Source organism: Dendropsophus ebraccatus, chromosome 7, assembly GCF_027789765.1.
Source record: "Dendropsophus ebraccatus isolate aDenEbr1 chromosome 7, aDenEbr1.pat, whole genome shotgun sequence".
Taxonomy (NCBI): domain Eukaryota; kingdom Metazoa; phylum Chordata; class Amphibia; order Anura; family Hylidae; genus Dendropsophus; species Dendropsophus ebraccatus.
The window spans coordinates 80,368,998-80,393,128 of record NC_091460.1 but is presented as its reverse complement, the minus strand read 5'-3'; the positions used below and the strand labels follow the sequence as shown (position 1 = coordinate 80,393,128).

At 45.2% G+C, this 24,131-nt stretch overlaps 1 protein-coding gene across 3 annotated transcripts in view; it reads right to left on the bottom strand.

Annotated features, from left to right (window-relative positions):
- NEK1 (NIMA related kinase 1) overlaps nucleotides 1-24,131 on the bottom strand; it is a 130,336-nt gene that overhangs the window by 53,763 nt on the left and 52,442 nt on the right. For all 3 annotated transcript variants that reach the window (XR_011363948.1, XM_069977821.1, XM_069977822.1), the window contains one exon: nucleotides 7,108-7,191. Coding sequence is in view for 2 of the 3 variants with exons in the window: in XM_069977821.1 (XP_069833922.1) it covers nucleotides 7,108-7,191 (84 nt within the window). In the remaining variant the exon portion in view is untranslated. The remainder of the gene's footprint in view (nucleotides 1-7,107; nucleotides 7,192-24,131) is intronic.

Genomic DNA, 24,131 nt, shown 5'->3' with positions numbered 1-24,131 from the left:
AAGATTACAAGTGGTTAAAAATTGGATTTCCCCCAATATCCCGAGTGTGGCAAGCTGGAGAGAAGCATGCAGGTTATATGGAAGTTATGAAAAAGGAAAAGAAGGTAAATAGATAGACCCAGTCAACTAGGCAATAGAAAAGAGATATGGATGAAATTGTTTATGTTGAGTGTAATACTTAATTTATGTACTGTAATGGCATTTGCTCGGGGGGAGGGGAGGGAGGGGTATATTTATATTTATGTTATTATGTATGAAGATAAATAAAGATTTATATTAAAAAAAAAAAAACTGCAGCACTCCTGTTCAGACAATTGAGGCCAACCCTAAATACCCAATGAACCCCTTGTGGGAGAATCAAAAACAGACCTCAAGTGTATTGGCTAAAATGATATATGAGGGTGTTTACTTATGGTTGGTTGTCCTGATCGGTAGAGTTCAATTTTCTACAAACACCTATAGGGAAAAAGGGAAAATGCTGCCTGATATCCATGGTGCTTGCATCCTATGCAGGTCACATAGGGACCGAAAGACCCCTGATGAGAAGAATCTATGTTGGCTGATAAGGAGTGACATGGTGAGTGTGATGTAATTTTACACCACACAGGTACAGCCTTTTTTCAGGCCTTGTGTCTGGGGAGAGGGACGACTAGGGTCAGCTTACAGGTTGCTGATAGAGAAATAAAGTGTATTTTTGCTCCCTAAAATCAATGCGTCTTTTCATTTTTGGGCAGCACAGTGGTTCCTTCTTGTTCCCTCTGATCTCCCGGTGTAATAGGGGCTTAAAGTGACACTGTCACCCCTTTTTGCCTTATGACTTCTCTACACAGGTGTAAAGGGTAAATTCTGCAGTTTTCATACCTTATTTTATATCATAAGTCATGTTGCTTGTTCCAGTAAAAAGTGATCTTTTATCATCTGCGGATTGTGATAACTTTACAGGGCTTCTCAGCCGAAGCACCACTTAGTTCTGTCCACAACTGCGCCGTAGACCCCGCCCTTCAGTGACATCATAGCCGTCTAGGCCCCGCCTCCCTCAATGGCCATTGGAACTGGATGGCCTAAAGGTCTAGGCCCCACCCCCTCTAGGTCGGTCCATATGGAGGGTCGGGGCCTGCAGCGGCAATGTGGGCGGAACTAAGTGGCACTGCAGGCCATGAAGCCCCGTCCAGGTAGGACAATCTGTGGATGATAAAAGATCACATTTTACTGGAATAAGCACCAAACGTATTGTTTAAAATAAGGTACAGTATGAAAACTGCTAAATTTACCCTCTTCACCGGTGTAGAGAAGGGGGTGAAAGTGTCACTTTAAGTTCCCACACCATCAAAATGACAGCCATTGTAACGCCAAATAGACATTTTTTTTACAAATTACTATATTATTATACAAATAACTGCTTATAATTATTTAAAAACAGCTGCTATTTGCTGTTAAATGACTGTTAAATTGCTGTTAAATAACTAACTGCTTATAATTATTTAAAAACAGCTGCTATTTGCTGTTAAATGACGGCTATCCAATAAAAATGTGTGAACACAGCCTAAGCATGTTATGGATGAGGGATAACGTGATGCTTGGTAGAAAACCGAGACCTGAGCCTGAGACCTCCACAATCCCGAAAACAGAGACAGAATTAGTCAATGAGGCACCATTCACTCCAGAATAATTTTGTCCCTGAACAAAAAGAAGCAATAATTTATCATAAGACTACAAAAAAAAAAATAATAGTAAGATGTGTTCACACAACTGATTTCAGTACAGAATCCATGTGCACTCTGCACCAAAATCAATGCGATTTTTGCCCAGAAATCAACATGTCCTTGTTTTCAAATAGAGTTTACACTGTTGTTCAGACGACTCACTTTCTTCTTCACACATGTGAAATTTGCACCGTGGAAAAGAAGGTGATACATTATTTACAGATATAGTTTTAATGCAGATTCTGCACAGAAACTGCACTAAGTATCCTGGGCTTACCTCTGATGGAAAATTCTGCCGTGTGTAGGCTTTGCTAATAGAGACTACAGGTATAACTTTGTCATTAAACATTTTTAATATATTGTATGTGCGGGTGGTTTTATACATTTCAACATGAGGCTTTTCCCTATTATGACAATATTTGCAGCAAAGAAATCCTCCAAGGGTCCTTACCTTACCCAACTCAATACATCTCCAAAGCAGGGTCTGAGCACTCTCATTGTTATCAATTCAGATTTGGCACTGATGAGAGCTAACCAACCAGAAATAGCTGTCTGCTGCTTAGATTAATGGCTATCCATTTCTGACTATAGCCGCCATAAAAAGCATCACTTCTGCACACATGCAAGCCGCTGGAGGAAATGATTGTAAGGGTATAAACCCACACACCGTATATGCAGCAGATATGCAACAAATACGCAGCAGATTTGTTGGTACAGATTTGATGCTGTGTTCAGTTATTTAGATCTAATCTGCTGCGATTTTGCTGCGAGTTTGCTGCGTATCGCAGCAGTAAATACGCTGCATATACGGTGTGTGGGTTTATACCCTAACACTTGCTTTTTATACCTACATTTCCTACTGATGCTTAAAGCGTAACTGTCATGTTTTTTTTTTTATTGCAGAAATCAGTAGTATAAGCGATTTTAAGAAACTCTGTAATAGGTTTCATCAGCCTTCTGTACTCAAGAAGCAATTTCCCAGCCTCCCCCCCTGACTTCTTATCTGTGCATTATCAGGCAAACATGTCTTCATTACAGAGAAGCCAGTGAAGACGGGCTCTGCTCTCTCCATTGTAAGCCTATGAAGGGGGGAGGGGCTGAGGGAGATGAGGGAGCAGGAAGAGGTGACATAAAGGTCAGCTGTTTGTAGACTCTCTGGGCACCTAAAAAGCTAAATTCAGGTGTCAGAAAGGTCAGTGCTTATCTATGAACTTACTGAGAGAAGATTGCAGGGTGTTGTGCTGTGCAGGACTGCTCTGTGCTCAGTCACTCCTAACAGCCCCTCCCCTCTCCATAGCCACATAATGGAGACAGAAATCCTGCTTCATTTGATGTGAGGGGGGAGGCTGGGAGATTGCTTTTTCAGTACAGAAGGAAACTCTTTTAGTACATAAAACCTATTACAGAGTTTCTTAAAATCGCTTGTACTGTTAATATTTAATGTTTTCAGAAAAATGGCCCTGAAATGACAGTTACGCTTTAATTATCGGTCTTTAGGATCTGCAAGATACTGATTGTTCTTTACAACCTATTATATAGAAATTCTTAAGCCCCTATTACACGGGTCGTCAGAGGAGCAAACAAGAGCTCTCAGCGCTCGTTTGCTCCTCGTTCCCCGCTCGCTGCCGCCGCTATTCACCACGGCTGCAGCGAGCGGGTGAGTGCGGGAGGGGGTGGTAGGGGACCTGCGGGGGGGCTGCCCGGGTGATCGCTGATCGTCCGGGCAGCCCATAGGATATAGCAGCGTCTGCTGCAGACGCTCCTATTCAACGGAGCGACGGCAGCAGATTGCTGCTATATCAGTCGCTTGTTTTTCAACATGTTGAAAAACAAGCGACTGCAACGATCAGCCGACATGAACGATGTCGGCTGATCATTGCACTCTATTCCACGGGACGAGTATCGTCCGTAGCGGCCGATATCGGCCGAATACGGAGATAATCGTTCCATGGAGTAGGGCCTTTAGTCTTCTACCATTATTATTACAACATCTCAATGCTTTTTTGAGACTTGTTCTACAAAAGCTATTTTTGACTTTGACTAATACTAAAAATACATCTCTATCCCACTACGTATAAAAATATTTTGCAGGTGTGGTGAGCAAAAGAATTTTGGAATGAATCTCAGATAACAGTATGGCACCTCCATGCTGGACCTATGTATTTAGTACCCTCCTTAAAAGTCACCAAGCAAGATCTATACTGTGGTTGCCAAGAAGTTGCACTGGTTCCGCCAGGGTAATCTGATCAGCTTCTATGAGAAGGTGGGTGACCTGGGTGAGGCTGTAGAGCATACTGTGTAAAGTGTCCATGGCGAAAGGATAATATAATAATAATGGGATGTAGGAAAGCAAAAGGCTTGTGCAGAGACAGGATAAATGAACTTTCATGTATAAAATGCAAGGTTATTCACTTGGGAACACGATGGACCTCATTAATCAAAACTCTTGTGTGTGGTATTCACTTTAAATGAACAGAGACGCAAAACCTCACCCAAACGGAGGACAAGGGGGTATTGATGGAGAGCAAAATCAGCTTTTGCAAAAAAGGCAAATAAAAATCAAGTGAGGCATAGATACTCGTGACAGGAACACAGTTTTCCCTATTACAAACAGTGTGTGATTTTTTTGCCATACAGGACAGATATGGAGGCGCTGAAGCAGGTATAGGATGACAGGATGACAAAGGAAACATCCATAGATCATTCAGGCTGCCCATTGAAGTCAGCAGCGGTCTGCTGCAGTGAATTTTTCAACATGTTGCAAGATCACAATCAGCCGACATTGTGCATGTGGGCTAATCGTAGCCTTTAATGCTGCGTTTACACAGACAGATTTATCTGACAGATTTTGGAAGCCAAAACCAGGAACAGACTATAAACAGAGATCAGGTCATAAAGAAAAGATTGAGATTTCTCCTCTTTCCAAATCGATTCCTGGCTTTGGCTTCCAAAATCTGTCAGATAAATCGTTCTGTGTAAACGCACCATTAGCATGTCCTATTAAATTTAACGATTGTCACCCTGAAAGGCTGGTAAACGGCAAAGTAAGGCCGATAACCATTTTGTGTAATAGGGCCTTTAGGGACAATCTGATCACAATGAGTAAATATATAAATAGAAAGTACAGGTATTTTTCTGGTGATCTTTTTATATTTTCTTTTTTTTTTTTTCTTCACATGACCAATTATGAGTGTTCGTTCACAGGAATGTCCATTCCCGATAACTGCCCTGTGTAAAATGGTCAGTGATCAGCTAACAAATGAGAAAACTGTTCTTTGTCATCTGATTGGATCATTTGTGTAGACATTAAAGGACAAGTGCCATGAAAAACTTTTTCCCAGTAATTGAAGCACATTACAAAGTTATATAACTCTGTAATATGCTTCAATCACCTATCTGCCTCCCTTCCCTGTCTTTTCCCCCCTCCACCCCCCACCAGGAAGAGTCCTGACTCACACAGACCTGATTACTGTTGTCACCGTCACCAAGCTCTTCTCTCAGCTCCTTCTCCTGTTACACTAGCCTCCCCCCTCCCCTGCCTTGTCAGGTGACAGGCTTGCTCAGCTCCCATTGGCTGAACAACTGCAAGCCATCACTTGTCACATCTCACTTGCTTATCTTCCCTCTGACTGACTCCGGCACATAGGCAGCTCCCCCCTCCCCTCACACCCTCTCTCCTGCTGCCGTGGACTCAGTGAAGGAGTCATGTCACTAGAGAAGATAAGCTGAGCAAGCAGAGTCACCTGACAAGGAGGGGAGGGGGAGGCTGGTGTAACAGGACCTAGAGCAGCCCTCCTGCTGATGACAGGAGGAGCTGCCTGGTGACGGTGACGACAGTAATCAGGTCTGTGTGAGTCAGGACACTTCCTGGAGGGGGAAAAAGACAGGGAAGGGAGGCAGATAGGTGATTGAAGCATATTACAGAGTTATATAACTTTGTAATGTGCTTCAATTACTGGGAAAAAGTTTTTCATGGCACTTGTCCTTTAATATGTTATCATATACACATTCAATTAAGTGGCCACACAAGCGTTCTAGTAATCATTCATGTGGCCCCACCTGCAAGATCACTGTATAAGGTTGTGTTTCCACACATGCATTCAGAACGGGTCTGAACATAGTGGAAACCATGCTCCCATTTCTCCCCCAATAGATAATCATCCTGGCAACATCGCACGACTATTGGGCTACAAATAGAAGTGCGTTTTTCACTTTATCTGGAATGCAGTCCGAATGCATATGTCAAAAACACAGCCTAAGGTTACAAACCCACTTGGCGGGTCTGCAGCGAGTCTCCATGCTGCGTTTTTGCAGCGAGACTCGCTGCAGATCCCGACCCTATGCTTTTAATGGCAGACAAACACGCAGCAGGGATGTACATCCCTGCTGCGAGTTTGTCTGCAGCCCTCCCCATTAACCCCCCGGCCACCGGAGCTGATACTTCACCTGATCCCGGCTCCGGCGGTTCCCGATGTCTTCAGCAAGCCGGAGCGGGGACCAGGTGAAGTATATGCTCCAGCCAGCCGCCCGCAGCCCCGGCCGCCCGATCGCCCCCCCCCGCAGCACCGATCGCACGCCCCCCCGCAGCACCGATCGCACGCCCCCCCCCCCCCGATCGAGTGGCCGGGGCTGCAGGGGGGCGTGTAAGCGATCGGTGCTGCGGGGGGGCGTGCGATCGGTGCTGCGGGGGGGCGATCGGGCGGCCGGGGCTGCGGGGGGGGGGGGGGCACTATCGGGCGGCCGGGGCTGCGGGGGTGGCGATCGGGCGGCCGGGGCTGCGGGCGGCTGGCTGGAGCATATACTTCACCTGGTCCCCGCTCCGGCTTGCTGAAGGGTTAATGGGGTGGGCTGCAGACAAACTCGCAGCAGGGATGTACATCCCTGCTGCGGGTTTGTCTGCCATTAAAAGCATAGGGTCGGGATCTGCAGCGAGTCTCGCTGCAAAAACGCAGCTTGGAGACTCGCTGCAGACCCGCCAAGTGGGTTTGTAACCTAAGGGGTCATTAAATAAGGGCAATCAATGAGTTATTGGTACCTGCTTGAAAAAAATCTTTCACAAGATATACTATTCATAATATTGGCCATAAAATTGCCATTACCCTCACTCCTCCCCTACCATTTATTTAAACTTTCCTTCATCTCCTCCTTGGCTACCTGTATATAAATTCCCTGTTACTAAATGCTAAATGGTTCCTATTCTAAAGTTCATGGTGCCTGCCTTAAAATGGTTTTAATAAGATGGAACTTCTGTGCAACAATTTTTATTTGACACACACACACAAAAAAATTTACATTTCATGCCCTATGTGGCAAACACAAAGGACAAAAGCAAAAGGTTTAAATCAAGGCCTTATGCAGTGTGCAATTCTAAATTCTAAAAGTGCCATGTGCTTAAACATCTTACCTTCTCGCCACGCAATTTAGCTTTGATTTGCTGTCTTTCATTGAAATTCTGGAGCCGGATTTGTCTCAACCTTGCCAAATATTCCTACACGAAAAAAAATAAACATGTTGTATATACCAATATCCTGCACTGGCAGCCACCATTCTATAAAACTGTATAAACCATGCAGACTCCCTTCAAACTATACACAGTGGGATCTGAAAACTGGACAGAGATAATACTGGGGTTAAAAAATGGACTGAAATTGGGAAGCTTTGGTTCGTGCCTATCCACCCGAGCATTCTGATCTGGCTTCCATTTCATGATCTCCCTGACAGTGCTGCTTCTCTCCAGTCGATCATCCTTCCTATATAACCGGTCGATACATTAAAGTTTCACATCCGTTGCAATTGCCCCCTGGCTGCAAGCCAAACTGTTTCATAAAGAGGACATAGTGGACCCTATCAAACGGATTATCCTGCCCTTCCAGATACCTAGGGAAAAAATCTTTACCCCCACAGGCATCCCAATTTTATGACTGCATTTACCGCTCTCTAAACCCACGTCGTTTGAATGGCTGTGTAAACTTAATGTCTCTACGAATGGCCTCATTACAGCAAATTTATGACTATTTATCTTCCCTGCTAGACAATCCTTACAATCTCTGAAACATAATTTGGTCACAGGCACCAAAATCCTTAGCCTGTATGAGCTGTATGATCACTGGGATGCTGTCTATAGACACCAATCCTTCCTAGTGTTTTTCCCAATGTTGTCTGTCTGTCTTTTGTTATGTTTTGTCTTGTCTATGACAAGCCGTGCCCAGGTTTATATAACTTTATTCCATCATACTTTTTATAATTTGTGTATTAACATAGTGGCCACCTTTTTCTAAAACCTTTTACTTATAGTGATCACAGAGAGTGAATATCTGCTGAGGATCTCAGGTCTTCTATAGGCCGACTTCCAAGACACCTCTCAAAGATAGAAAAGATGGACTCTATACTTCTATAATCTAGGTTGTTTAATGTTAAAGGAACTTATGTGATGTGATTACTACCATAAGTAGCTTTCTTAGGTATTTCTATTGGGGGAAAAAAACGTAAAAATAAACAGCTTGCTAAAAAAAAAAAAAAAAAAAAAAAAAAAAAAAAAAAAAAAGCTTGTCTTACCGTAAAAACTGCTTTTAGGGTGCGGAATATGTGACCCGGCCCCAGGGGTGTGGTATGAGATGCCACAGCCTGGTGTTTTGGGGGAAGAGAGTACAACCTGACAGCTCATCATTCACTCCTCCTTGTTCCCCGCTTGCTGCATGTGCTATTACACGCACAGACCGCGAGCAGGGAGGGCGGAAGAGGACACCCGAACAAACAGCCTATTAAAGTCAGTGGTGCTCTGTTCCACTGCTCCTTTAACACAGTGCTATGGACTGCAGACCATCGCTGACAAAATCGTGATCTGTTCAGCATGTTGAAAGACCACCATCAGCCTATGTCATGCATGTCGGCTGATCATGGCCTTTCAACATGTGCTATTACAGTGAATGATTATCGGCCTGAACGTTCAGTAATCAGCCGAGTAAAGCTGATAATCGTTCAGTGTAATAGAGGGCCTTTAGGCTAGGTTTCTCCATTCACAGGCTTGTTGCGTTTCTTTGTTTACATAATACAAACCCAAATAATTTTGTGGGTTCTGCAATTTTGCCTAAATTGTCTTGCCTTTGCCACATCACTGGCGTTACCAGGTTTCATTGCAGGCGTTTTTCTTGTCATAAATGATCTGACTACAACTAGTAAGACACACAGGGAGGAAATTATCAATGCTTTCACCAGAAAAAGCGTAAAAAAGTGCACAGAGCAAATATTTGATAACATAAGCGATTGCTCAAAAATTTGCACAAAACCAAGGCCATTGACAAATTTCCCCTATATCATCAACTTAGACAAAATGGCAGAGCCCTCCGGTTATGTAAACAAAGGAATGCAAAAAAAACTGCAAATGTGTGAAGACAGGCTTAGGCTTTTCCTACACTGTGGTCACTACACATGAACAAAACCACGCCCCATGTGGTTATCAAAATCAGGCAAATATTCGTATAGGGATGGCATGTTTTTCAGTCACGTGTTGAGACAATGGGAGGCAGGAGTCCTTAGCTGACAACTACTCAGAAGTTTTTCCTATTTATTCTACCTGTACCAGTCAGTGCAGGGGAAATGTAAAGATATTATATATGCGCTGTTACAACGCCTTAAGGATTGTCAATGTGAATCAATAGGAAAATCACATGGAAAAAGGTAGCTTAATAAACCAAGTACTTTCCTAGATAACACGTTCTAGTGGACCTCGACATACAAGGAAAAACTCCAAAGCAATGATCTTGTAGTGTCCTTACATGGACTAAAAAAAGTGTAATCCTGTTTTTTCAGTAATATGAAATCACTATAAACAAGGACATTAAAAAAAAAAAAAAAAACCTTTCTTGTTCTCATAGTAGAAGTGGATGTGTGCAAGACAATTTTTTCCAAGTCTCTCAGAAGAGTCAGTTTAGTATCAGACCATAAAAAAGTTATATACTTTAAGATAGTGGGAAGGGTAGATTTGGCTTAACAATTTAATTGCCCCCGACAATTCCTACCAGGGCTCATCTAAATGTCATAAAAATTCAATCTCTCTGTATAAAAGTGCAGGCTTAGGCATTTCACTCAAGTGACTTCTATAAAATGATCCAAGCAGAGAATAAAGTGCACAACTGCACTAAACAATACTATTGACATTTGAGATGTCTTGGCCAGACAGAAAGATTGACAGCTTCCAAAAACTGTGTGGTAGATGGGTGACAAACACCCTATATTACAAATGTCAGGCATCTTGTAACATCTTAAAAAATAAGAAAAGGAAGAAACCCTCTCCACTGTAGTATCATAGTATAAGAGAGCACAGCTATATATGCTTATTAGATCTATCCGGAATATAATTGATTGTTGTATTAATACTCAACAGCAACAATATGCAGTGCAATAACTCGAGTCCGGATGCAAGTCTCATTCACTGGCAAAGAGTTAATAAAATCAAATGTGAGAAAAAGAAGCAGGGTTACATCAGATGATATGGTCCGGCATGGAGGGGATTTACACAGGATGAATACAACAAATATATGGAGTTTGGGTTAGTCATGGGAGCTTATTCACAGCCAGCATAAACTGAAGGCCCTTAAGCAGCGTCAGGGTCAAGCTTCCCCTTATGTATAAAACCCAGGAGACATGCACAGACGGAAAGAGGTCCATGGCAGGGGACACAAAGGTGCTGCTAAGAGGCTCAGGCATGCGAGAGGCCTACCTGTTCTTCTTTGTGTCGGGCCTTCCCTCCTCCAGCAGAGCTTGGTCTGCCTCCATATATAGATGCCAGGCTGTACAGAGCGTCCTGTTCACCATTTAATGTATGAAGTGTAAGAATGGCTGGGGCTACATCAGAGGGTGTTTTTATAACATGTCCCTTGCTATCCTTATGGAGTTATTTTAACTTTGTCTTTACATACAAGCTACAGTGCTTAAAGTGTACCTGCAGCTTTTCCCAATAGGCATACAGTTGCTCCTGCCACTGGAAGATCGGGTAACCTTGGATGTGACCATGCTGGGCGAGTTTCATGTACAAGGCCTCTTCTGATTCGATAAGGTTAATGCACAGAACTCACTTGGTAGAGACATATCCAAGGTTAACTGGCATGGTCATTCCCATGGTTATCTGGCAGGAGAGACTGCATACAGATCAGGAACACTTGCCTAATTAAAGGTACATTTTAAGGATTAACTCGGCTTTTAATACAATTCCAGAGTCTAGATAGACATAAAAAGGTGGAGAAACTTTGCAAACATAGCTTTGATATTGTTGTTCAATTCTAGATATTAGAAGCAATCTGTCAGCAATGGATAAATAAAAGGGGCAATAAAAGGAATAGTATCTATTGTAAAGCTGTTGGCCTTTTCATAAGTCATAAAGCTAGTTTTATTTCTGGGGTTTAAGTATCAAAGAGGTGGAGACAAGGTGCTCAAAAGGGTTATCCAGGGCTACAAAACTTGTTTCCAGTTTGGGGTTTGCAACTTCGTTCCATTGAAGTGAATGGAGCTTAATTGCAAACCACAACTGAACTGGAGACAAGAGAGGTGCTGTCTCTGGAAGAAAGCAGCCATGTTTTTGTAGTTCTTTAACTGCCAAAGCATCTCCCACCTTCTGGCATGCCAGCTCTCTTTGGTGATGTATTGAAGCCTAAGCCCACAACAGGGCCTATCACTTTGCCATTATTAGTATGCAGGTGCAGGCAAATGATCTATATACACGGCTCAAGAGGAAGAAGGGAGCTAAAATGTGGGCATTACTGCGGAACTTGAGCAAATTGGCTCTACCTCTGACACCCAAGCCCCAGAAAATAGCTGATTTTATGACATATTAAAAGTTCACAAAACAAACTATTTTACTGCACCATTATCTGTCAGTCCATAGCTTGCAGAAAAGGGAGAAAGATTCCCTTTAAATGGACGATTTCAACCAACACAATTATTTGTAGGGTTAACCCATGACAACAATTTTTAGCTGAGAAAGATTTTTTTCTCAAAATATTCCCAGACAGATTTCTTGCCACCAGGTGTCAAGGATCTCCTACGGCTAGACTAAATAACTGTATTGGTAAATATGGACTACAAGGTGTATAGCTGTGTCTGCAAAACAATCAATCACTGGACATTCAACTATAAACCTACTTCTATGGCCACTTTTAACCAGTCATATACTTTTTAAATTCCATTGGTTGTCCTTGAAACAGATTCCCCTTTAAGAATAAGATCACCTAAAATAGATCTGTGAAATAGGGGCAAACACAGAGGTTATGGGAGGTCACCAATGAGACACGGAAACTGAGAATGAATACAATGCACACTGCATCCGTCGGAGAATATATACCACTACAAAACACAGTATGTAGTACCATGAATATATGAGTTTAATTCTATTTTCTGTGGGTTATTTATGGCAGTTTAATCTGAATAAAGCAGCAAAGCCAGCACAGAGTGACAATGTTAATGGCTGTGATCTGTTAGTTGACTTGGATTGTGAGTGATACAAGTTTCGGCTACTAACGTACAGTATGAAAGGTGTAATATTTCGACCTAAAACTGTACACCCAAGAATATTACAGACACCATTAGTATGACACAAGTATTATAATACAATACAATGATAGATATTTATCCTTCAGTGCTGCTGTTTTATGCACATCAATATTTAACCAAGGGAAACTGACGCCATCAGAACTTAAAGGGTCAATTAGTTTTCATACAACTTATGCTCATTCAATATTATTTTATGTGAGCAGTATCCAAGGTGTAATTTATGTCTATTCAAAAGGTTACGGTTTCTGAAGTGAAAAACCTTCAGCAGCCACTAGGGGTCTCCCTTCCACTGAATTTGTTGTTCACTGCACATTGTTAGGTTCAGGCTGTCCCTATTAACTGGGACATTGAGACAGGAGTATACACAGAGAGAACCTGCCTCTGCCATCAGCTATGACATCGCTGCTTTCAGTTACAGGATTGCTTGACCCCTACCTCTGCTAATAGCCATAGAATTGCTGCACCCCTGCCTCTGCTAATAGCTATAGAATTGCTGTTCTCCTGTCTTTGCTATTATTCAGAAGACTGTCGCTCTTCTAAGCTCTTAAACTCACATCACTATCTACCAATTTCTGTGTACTGGATTGATCTTGCAGGTTTCTTGGCACTTCTTATAAGGTCTGTTCATTTAGCATCACTGTGAATTTCTTATGGTATAGTCATCACTAGGGCTGGGCGATTAATCGAATTAATTCGATTAATCGCCCAGACAGTTAGAATCGATTTGATTTTTTGTGAAAATCGTAAATTCGATTTTCACAAAAAATCATTGCGGGCGGCGCGGTAAAGTGTCGGGTCCGGAGAGAGTTGCAGGACGGCGCGGTGAGGTGCAGGGCCGGCGGTCAGGAGAGATGTGGTATCGGCGGCTCCAGCCTCTTCACAGAGCCGCGGCTGACCTCTCCCGCCCCTTACACGTTAGTGCCGCGCTGAGCTGCGTCCCGCTCTCTTCCTGTCACACGTGCAGGTCCCGTTCTGTGGAGGAGGCGGCAGGGATCGCAGCAGAAGGAGAGAACGTCGCTGCCCGCTGTACAGCTCCAGGACCCGCAGCGACGTTCTCTCCTTCTGCTGCGATCCCTGCCGCCTCCTCCACAGAACGGGACCTGCACGTGTGACAGTAAGAGAGCGGGACGCAGCTCAGCGCGGCACTAACGTGTAAGGGGCGGGAGAGGTCAGCCGCGGCTCTGTGAAGAGGCTGGAGCCGCCGATACCACATCTCTCCTGACCGCCGGCCCTGCACCTCACCGCGCAGTCCTGACACTTTACCACGCCTGCCTAGTCCCCCTCAGCTGCCCCATACCCCCTCAGTGTCCCCTCAGCTGCCCCATACCCCTCAGTGACCCCTCAGCTGCCCCATACCCCCTCAGTGTCCCCTCAGCTGCCCCATACCCCCTCAGTGTCCCCTCAGCTGCCCCATACCCCCTCAGTGTCCCCTCAGCTGCCCCATACCCCCTCAGCTGCCCCATACCCCCTCAGTGTCCCCTCAGCTGCCCCATACCCCTGAGTGACCCCCAGCCGGCTTCATATCCCTCAGTGACCCCCAGCCTGCCCCATACCCCTCAGTGACCCCCAGCCTGCCCCATACCCCTCAGTGACCCCCAGCCTGCCTCATACCCCACAGTGACCCCCAGCCTGCCCCATACCCCTCAGTGTCCCCTCAGCTGCCCCATACCCCTCAGTGACCCCCAGCCTGCCCCATACCCCTCAGTGACCCCCAGCCTGCCCCATACCCCTCAGTGACCCCCAGCCTGCCCCATACCCCTCAGTGACCCCCAGCCTGCCTCATACCCCTCAGTGACCCCCAGCCTGCCCCATACCCCTCAGTGTCCCCTCAGCTGCCCCATACCCCCTCAGTGACCCCCAGCCTGCCCCATACCCCTCAGTGACCCCCAGCCTGCCTCATACCCCTCAGTGACCCCCAGCCTGCCCCATACCCCTCAGTGACCCTTAGCCTGCCCCATACCCCTGAGTGACCCCCAGCCGGCTTCATATCCCTCAGTGACCCCCAGCCTGCCCCATACCCCTCAGTGACCCCCAGCCTGCCCCATACCCCTCAGTGACCCCCAGCCTGCCTCATACCCCTCAGTGACCCCCAGCCTGCCCCATACCCCTCAGTGTCCCCTCAGCTGCCCCATACCCCTCAATGACCCCCAGCCTGCCCCATACCCCTCACTGACCCCCAGCCTGCCTCATACCCCTCAGTTAACCCCTAGCCTGCCTCATACCCCTAAGTGACCCCCAGCCTGCCCCATACCCCTCAGTGTCCCCTCAGCTGCCCCATACCCCTCAGTGACCCCCAGCCTGCCCCATACCCCTCAGTGACCCCCAGCCTGCCTCATACCCCTCAGTGACCCCCAGCCTGCCCCATACCCCTCAGTGACCCTTAGCCTGCCCCATACCCCTCAGTGACCCCCAGCCTGCCCCATACCCCTCAGTGACCCCCAGCCTGCCTCATACCCCTCAGTGACCCCCAGCCTGCCTCATACCCCTCAGTGACCCCCAGCCTGCCCCATACCCCTCAGTGACCCTTAGCCTGCTTCATACCCCTCAGTGACCCCCAGCCTGCCTCATACCCCTCAGTGACCCCCAGCCTGCCCCATACCCACTCAGTGACCCCCAGTCCACACCATACCCCCTCAGTAGTACTACTACACCCATCATCTATACCTGTACTACTACCACACTCCTCATCTTTACCTGTACTATTACACCCCTTATCCACTATACCCTCACTACTACTCCCTACCTAGATGAAGGCACAAAGAAGATGGCCTATACTATATGGGGGCACAGAGTACATAGGGCACATATTTGGGAAAACTACTTATATGGGGCACACAATGTGTTTGTCTACTACATGGGGGCACAGGAGGAGCACTGTTACACTGGGAAACAATATAGTTGTCTCAAACGTCAATAAAATCGTATCTGATGCTGCAGGGAGAAAAATGTCCTATTTATTTAGCAAAAACAAAAAAATCGAGATTTAAATCGAGAATCGTCCAAAATTTTTTAAAAATCGAGATTTTATTTTTTGGCCATATCGCCCAGCCCTAGTCATCACTACAAAATCATCTCTGAGACACATGTGGCGGCAAAATGCAGAACACACACAGTATGTATAGCTAAAATAAGGAGAGGATACTGGGGTAAAGCATGTGTTTAAGTGGCCTGTCAGTAAAAAAATAGGTTTTTACTAAGCACTGGCATATGAACTGCTAGTCTGATCAATGCCTGTCTCCTCTGCTGCCCCAGTAAGCATGTATACACAAAGGGGAAGGCAATCAAATCATGGCTGGCAGCTTACTGGTCCACAATACTGTGAGTTTAGATACTAGCATATAAGGTACAGCCACCTGTAAAGTAGAAAAGATGGGGAGAAAATACAGTACATGAAGTACAAATAAAGCAGCTGCAAAGAATGGTCCAACCGGCATTTAAAGGGGTACTCCGGTGAAAAAAAATTAACCTGCAATGAAAGGGTTAGGTAAAGTTATATAACATTGCAATATACTTACCTAATGGATTCCTGCAGCTTGGTCTTCTTTTTGGTCACAGCTCCTCCCCACAGGAAGTTGAAAACCTGAGGTCCTCCTCTTGACTGTCGACCCCCGTTTTCCGCCGCCATTTTGTGACAATGCGTCACTAACCGACCTTCTCTCTCTCCTGCATATGCCTGTCATTCACGGTCAGTCCGTGTCTTCCTGCTTTCCTCTGATTGGTCTGCAGTTGCAGCCAATCAGAGCCCTCCCTGTGCACTTGCTCCAATCGGAGAAACTGTTCTGTGTATGCGCAGATCACACAGCGGCTGCTCATGCAGAGGTGGCAGCTGGGAGCCTGGCATTGCTGCAGAGAGTTTCTGCTCAATGCCACCAGTAAAACCACCTCTCACATTACACCTCTCTTGATGTGATCCTTTCCGTCCGGCATAGGGCAGAGTAACCATGTCAGCGTGTGGGCCATAGGGGACAATGAGAGGAGCTGCAGACAGTTCTTCCTGCTCTTCTCTCATTGTCCCCTACGGTCCACACGCTGACATGGTTACTCTGCCCTATGCCGGACGGGGAGTATCACAGCAAGAGAGGGGGCCGTGTGAGAGGTGGTTTCTATGACCGCACTGTTCCCCAGTAAAGCCGCCTCTCACATGGCCCCCTGCTTGATGTGATCCTCTCCTGTCGGCATGTGCAGCATAGGGCAGAGAGACAGTCTGCAGGAGACTCTCCTTTGATTGACTGCACTGTCCCCGGTAAGCAATCAGAGGAGAGTGTTCTGCACACTGTCTCTCTGCCCTATGCTGCACATGCCGACAGGAGAAGATCACATCAAGCAGGGGGCCATGTGAGAGGCGGCTTCTATGATCGCACTGTCCCCTGGAAAAGCCCCCATCATCAAAGGCCCCCTGTAGCAGTAGCTTGAACCATATAAAAGTAAACCTGGCTGAAGCTGCCGAGGTTTACTATACCCAGCACTGAGCAGTATCACTGTGTGCTGGCAGTGCCACTTTAAATGGCCGTCTTAAGAAGCTGCGGACCCACCTCCTTCCCCCTGAGTGCGTGTGAGGAAGTTATTAGAACAGCAGTCGGGACTACAAGGAGGAGGGAGGGACGATACTGTGCAAACCCTGAGCACACACTGAGACCTTTGCTATCCACATCGGCCTGCTGAGGTAACCCTTTAAAGACTGCACCTAGCTGGATATCACAAGGAGTAAGTACAGTACTGTATGTGTACAATGTGCAGTGGTATGTGTGGTGTGTAATGTATGTGTGATGTTATCTGTACTGTTCTATGTATGTGTGGTGTGTAATGTATGTGTGATGTTATCTGTCTGTATTGTTCTATATATGTGTGGTGTGTAATGTATGTGTGATGTTATCTGTTTGTATTGTTCCAATTATGTGTAGTGTATTGTATTGTTCAATGTATGTGATTTACTTACTGTGTACTGTATATTATATTGTGTTTTATATATACTGTATGTAAGAGCATATCTGTCTAGCTGACTGACAATTTATCTCTTTCTATTTTTCTATCTATCTGATTATCTATTTATCTATCTGTATTGCACATACTCAGCAACATTCCAAATTCAGTGAAGTAAATGAGTGAATTTTTTCCATCCAAACGTCGCATTGTATGCTGCACTTATCTATTGTTTGTTGTTTGCAAGTTCAATGGAATAAATTTACACTTTTACTTAATTGAATTTGGAATGCTGCGGACTATCTGCAATATAGATATCCCAAACCTGTGGCTGTGATATGTGCTGGCACCAACCTACGAACTGGGAGCCGTGCTGCTTTACTATCTATTGTATTTATCTATCTGGCTATTTATCCATGTATACAGTACGATTGGAACCCCACAGTGTCCCAATCAGACAGTGACAGGCGCACAGTTGCAAGGGTTACTGGCAGGCTGCTGCACGATCACATAAGGCAGCCGGTCCCTACGTGCTATGAAGTGAGTTCTGCTTCTGAGCTCACTTCATAGCGCTGCTGGACCCACTGACGTTTTAAAAAAAAAAATATATATATATATGTTCATATTATTGTGATTTCTCGCAATGTTTCAACATGGAATATCAGTGGGTTATTTATTCGCATGCTGTGATGGTTGTCTCCCATACTGTATACATATGCATAGCTAGAAGCCCCATCTTAATTAATATTGTGGCAATGGTACAACATGGGAGTTGTAGTTCTGCAACATAGACTACTCAAGGTTGCAGAACTGCAACTACCAGTCAAGCAACCAGGAAAACTACTACTCCCATTAAGTATTGTCCCCACAACATGATCATAGGAGTTGTAGTTCTGCAACTTGAATTTCTCCTGGTTGCATAAATACAAGACCCATGCTAATGTGACGATGGTAACAAATGGGAGTTGTAGTTTTTCAAGTTAGAGAGGTCCAGGTTGCAGAACTAAAACTCCCATCTGGTACCATCATCACACAATGAGGATGGGACTTTTAGTCATGCAACCAGTAGAAATCCAAGTTGGAATACTACAACTCCCCACAACATTGTAATGGGAGTTGTAGTTCTACAATTAGGAGCACTCCTAGTAGCATAAATACAACTTCAGGCTATGTTCCCGCCTAGTAAGAGACCGGCTGTTCCGTGACCCGGCTGGGTCACGGAACAGCCAGTCTCTGCAAAGATTATCCCGGCTGGTACTAAAGTACCGCCCGGATGATCTTTCCTGCCACTGAATTCTGACGTGGGCGCATCCGTGTGTGCCCGCATCAGAATTCCCACTGCACATAGTGTGCACTGACATGGTTTCCTGCGGCCGCTATTCAATGAATAGTGGCTGCAGAAAACTAACATGTCAGTTGTTTGCGGCGCCGCTAGGGAACCCGGCCGGAGTGTATACTATGTGTATACGCTCCGGCCAGGATTTCATAGAGGCAAGGTAACGCATATTTTTGTATTGATACGGAAATATACGTTGTGTGAACATTGCCTCAATCATGTTATGTCACCAGGGCATACTGGGAGTTGTAAGAGAGCTAATATCAGACTCTCCTCCTCCAGGCTGTGCTGTCCTGCTCTGTGGTGAGTCTGTCCATAAGATGGACGACATGGAAGAGTATGTGACCAGGCCCCACCCCCAGTGTCCACCACTGAGTCTGTATATGTCTATGGAGGACACAGTGGACAGGGCATGGTCACATGCCCCTCCATGTCGGCCATTTTATGGACAGAAACAAAACAGAGCATGGCAGCCCAGCCTGGAGGAGGGGAGTCTGATTTTAGCTCTATGAGGTACACAGGGAGCTGCTGTCAGTATATACAGTGAGTACACTTACTAATACTTTGTACTGACCTATTTTACTATAAAGTGGCCAGCCTCTTTAGGGTAGCTTCACACGTACCGACTTGCAGCGTTAATAACGCTCCCAGTCGGCTAGGTCCTGGCAGATCACTTTCATTACATACACACAGCGGTCTGAACGACCGCTGCGTGTATGTAATTCTGCTGGCCGCTTGGCCCCTTCAGCTGCTCCTGGCGCCTGCTCTGTATACATTACCTGTCCTCGCTGCACGGGGTCCCGGCGTACTGCTCTCCCGCCCGGCCAATCAGTGTGTTGCCCTGCCGCAGCCACTGATTGGCCGGGCAGGAGAGCAGTACGCCGGGACCCCGTGCAGCGAGGACAGGTAATGCATGCAGAGCGGCGCCGGGCGCAGCTGAAGGGGTTAAGCGGCTGGCAGAATTACATACACGCAGTGGTCGTTCAGACCGCTGTGTGTATGTAATGAAAGTGATCTGCCAGGACCTAGCCGACTGGGAGCGTTATTAACGCTGCGAGTCGGTACGTGTGAAGCTACCCTTTGAGGACCAGGCCCAAAATGACCCAGTGGACCGCGCAAATTTTGATCTTAGTGTTTTCGTTTTTCCCTCCTCCCCTTCTAAGTGCTTATTTGTTACAGGAATAGTTGTACTGTGTAATGGCGTCTTTCATTCTCCCATAACATGTATGATGGAATTCCAAATATATTATTTATGAAGATATAAATAGGTGAAATCGTAAAAAAGAATGCAATATGGTAACGTTTGGGGGGTTCCTGTGTCTACGTAATGCACTATATGGTAACAGCGACATGATACTATTACTCTATAGGTCAGTCCGAACACAACCATATGCAGGTTACACAGATTCTCTAATGTTATATATTTTTTTTATGAAATCCTTTTTTTTGGCAATTAAATATTAATAAAATGGGCCTATTGTGACGCTTATAACGGTTTTATTTTTTCACCTACGGGGCTTTATGGGGTGTAATTTTTTCCGCCATGATCTCTAGTTTTTATTAATACCATATTTGTGAAGATCGGACGTTTTGATCACTTTTTAGTGATTTTTTTAAATATATAATGTAACATAAAATCGGTAATCTGCGCACTTTTTCCCCTCTTTTCATGTACGCCGTTTACCGATCACAATGACGCTTGTTATATTTTAATAGATCGGACAATTACGCACGCTACGGTATATTATATGTTTAACAATTTATTCATTTTTATATGTTTTATTTATATAATGGGAAAGGGGGGTGATTTCAACTTTTATTGGGGGAGGGGTTTTGGGGTAGTGTAATAGTGTTTTGAACTTTTTTTTTTTTTTACAAATTTGAAGTCCCTTTGGGGGACTTTTACATACAGTACTTTGATTTTTACACTGATCATTGCTATGCCATAGGCATAGCATTGATCAGTGTTATCGGCACTCTGCTCATTGAGCCTGCCTGTGCAGGCTCAGTGCAGCAGATCGCCGATTGGACCGCACAGAGGCAGGTGAGAGACCTCCGGCGGTCCGTTTCAACGATCGGGACCCCCGCAGTCACACTGCGGGGGTCCCGATCAGTAAGTGACAGGGGACTCCCCCTGTCACTTACACTTAAACGCCGCGGTCGCGATTGCGGCGTTAAAGGGGTTAATGACACGCGGCAGCGCGTTCGCTGCAGCGTGTCATTACCGGTGAGGTCCCGACTGCTGATTGCAGCCGGCCCCCACCTGCTATGAAGCGTGCTCCGCTCCGGAGCGCGCTTCATAGCGGGAGAAACACCCAGGACGTAGAGTTATGTCATGGGTCGTCTGGGGACAGACTTCCATGACGTAACCCTACGTCCAGGGTCATCTAGGGGTTAAAGGGGTTATCCAGCGCTACAAAAACATGGCCACTTTCCCCCTACTGTTGTCTCCAGTTTGGGTGGGGTTTTGAAACTCAGTTCCATTGAAGTAAATGGAGCTTAATTGCAAACCGCACCTGAACTGGAGACAACAGTAGGAGGAAAAGTGGCCATGTTTTTGTAACGCTGGATAACTTCTTTAATGACACTTACTACAGATATAAAATGTTTTATTCATTTTGGTATGATCACCGGAGTACATGCAAAAATAAATCAATAAATTTATCTTGAGATCTTGTAAATTCTGCAGATTTTTTAAACACTAGACAAGAGTAGGTAGATAGATAGATAGATAGATAGATAGATAGATAGATAGATAGATAGATATGAGATACATACGTAGATAGAATCCCAGCATCTCGGCGGCTCTGTAGGGGTGGGAAATTTCACTACATGCTTCCCCGTCAGCCCCTTTCTGACTCTCCATCTAGTGTGGCTCCTCAGATTGTGGAGCCATGGTGACATTACATGATGGGAGTTGTAGTTATGCTACCAGGAGATCTAAAGGTGGCTGAACTGCAACTCCCATCTTGTAATGTCACCACAAGGTGAGGCTGGGGCTTTTAGTTATGCAACCAGGAGAGATCAAAGTTGGAAAACTACAATTCCCATATAGAGTATTGTCCCTACATCAGGATAATGGGAGTTGAAGTTTTGCAACTTGGATTTCTCCTGGCTGCATCACTACAATTCCTATCCTCATATTGTGGTGACGGTGCCAGATGGGAGTTGTAGTTCTTCAACCGTGAGCACTGCAAGTTGAATAACTACTAGACCCATCATTGTGTTGTGGTAACAGTACAATATGGGAGTTGTAGTTGAGCAACTTGGAGCTCTCCTGGTTGCATAACTACAAGCTCCATCCTCATGGTGTGGTGATTGTACATAATGGTAGCTGGAGTTATGCAACCAGGAAAACTACAGGTGGCAGAACTTTAACTCCCATCTTGTAGTGCCATCATAACAAAGGATGGGAGTTGTAGTTGTGCATACCTGGTTGCATACCTACAAGCCCCATCGACATGTTTTGGTGATGGTACATGATGGTAGCTGTAGTTATGCAACCAGAAGAGCTCCAGGTGGCAGAACTTCAACTCCCATCTTGTAGTGTCATCACAACATGAGGATGGGAGTTGAAGTTGTGCAACTTGGAGCTCTTCTGGTTTCATACCTACAAGTCCCATCCTCATCTTGTGGTGATGGTACATGGTGGGAGTTGTACTTCTGCCACCTGAAGCTCTTCTAGTTGCATAACTACTACTCCCATCATGTAATGTCACCAGGTCATACTGGGATTTGTAGCTATTCAACATCTACAGGAGCCACAACAAATGGAGAGTCACAGAGGGGGTGACAACGAAGCCAATAGTGAAATACCCCTCCCCTATTACAGAGTCTCCAAGATGCACGGGGGAGGGGGGGGGGGGCTGAGGATTCGTGGGGGTGGGAAGGTTGCTGAGGTAGAACGATAGTGGAGGTGAGCGCAACAATTCCTGCATAGTAAAACTACAGATATGTATTTACAACATGACCATGTCAGCAGGGTTTTTCCTGTGAGGACAATCTTTAGGGTACAAACACACACGGCATATACGCTGCGTATTTACTGCTGCGATACGCAGCAGATACGCAGCAGATTAGATGTAAATAACTGAACACAGTATCAAATCTGCTGCGTATCTGCTGCGTATACGGTGTGTGTGTTTGTACCCCTACACACAAAGTATGTTGCTTAGCAACAGGATTGGCAGTTGGTTATCAGGTAGGGCAGTGAGGAGAAACACATGGGACCATAGAGAGGCCAGGGAACTCCTAGAGCGCCTTGACAGCGAGAGGGGAATATAGAGAGTCAGACTGGAGCGCATGCCCTGGAGATGTTGATGAAACAGGAAGCAGATACGTTTTTGATTGAATCAATGTAGGTGCATGGGGACTACAAAGGGGAGTTAAAAAAAAAAAATAACACAACAAGACAATGAAATGACACACCCTACACATGTATGAATAAATTAGTTTTTTTTCCATGATCACCGGAGTACTCCTTTAAACCTTAGACAATGAAACCCATGGTTATTTTTCAAATTCATGAAAATGTATTAACTCTAAGATTTTTTCTTTAAGGGGATGTCCAGCGAAAATCTTTTTCTGTCAAATCAACTGGTTTCATAATGTTAAATAGATTTGTAATTTACTTTTATATTTAAAAATTTCTAGTCTTCCCATACTCAGTAGCTAATGTATGCCCTGGAGGAAAGGTTGTTTTCTTTTCAGTCTGACACAGTGCTCTCTGCGGACATCTCTGGCCAAGAAAGGAACTGTCCAGAGCAGCAGCAAATCCCCACAGAAAACCTTTGCTGCTCTGGACAGTTCCTGTCTCGTACAGAGATGTCCGCAGAGAGCACTGTGTTAGACTGAAAAGAAAACAACATATCTTCCAAGACAAACAGCAGCTGATAAGTACTGGAAAACTTGAGATTTTTAAATAGAAATACATTACAAATCTATAAAACTTTCTAAAACCAGTTGACTTGATAGAAAAAGTTTTTCGCTGGACAACCCCTTTAACCATCAACTAAGACTGACCATAGGTAGATAGAGTGGCACATGGGCTTTTTAGTAGGAGTGGTCTTTTTTTAAGTCGTGAACACATCCTTCCAAGTCCCTATTCTTCCAAGTTCTTTTGGAAGTGCTGATCCTCTCACACTAATCCTCAGGCTAGTATATAGAACGTCTACATATACAATACATATAAGTTACTATATACAATAAAAGTGTGAGGCCTGTCTAAAAAAAAACGGGCTCTGTTTGTAATGGGAAATCAGACTTATTTTCAGGGTGTATGGGGTGTGCATACTAGTTGATCCAAAAATGTCTGTTGGGCATGTAAAAAAATGAGGCTTATCTGGAGGAATATTAAAGGCCAGAACAGGGGAGGCATCTGCCCTGGGTGCAAGGGCTAGGGTAAGGAAGGGGACTGACGGCAGCTTTATTCTGACAGATGCAGTGTGTATGGCTTTGGTAGTGTGAGGAGCCTTTAGCTTCTTTGCATTTCTGCACTGCGAGTGTTGTTTGTGCCTCACCACTACTTCTTCCTCCCTCTTTCTGATGATATTTACTGCTGGCTGGCCTCCTGCTCAAAGTTGTTTCCATCACATGTGCTGCTGATCTCTTGGGCCGTGCATGCGCTG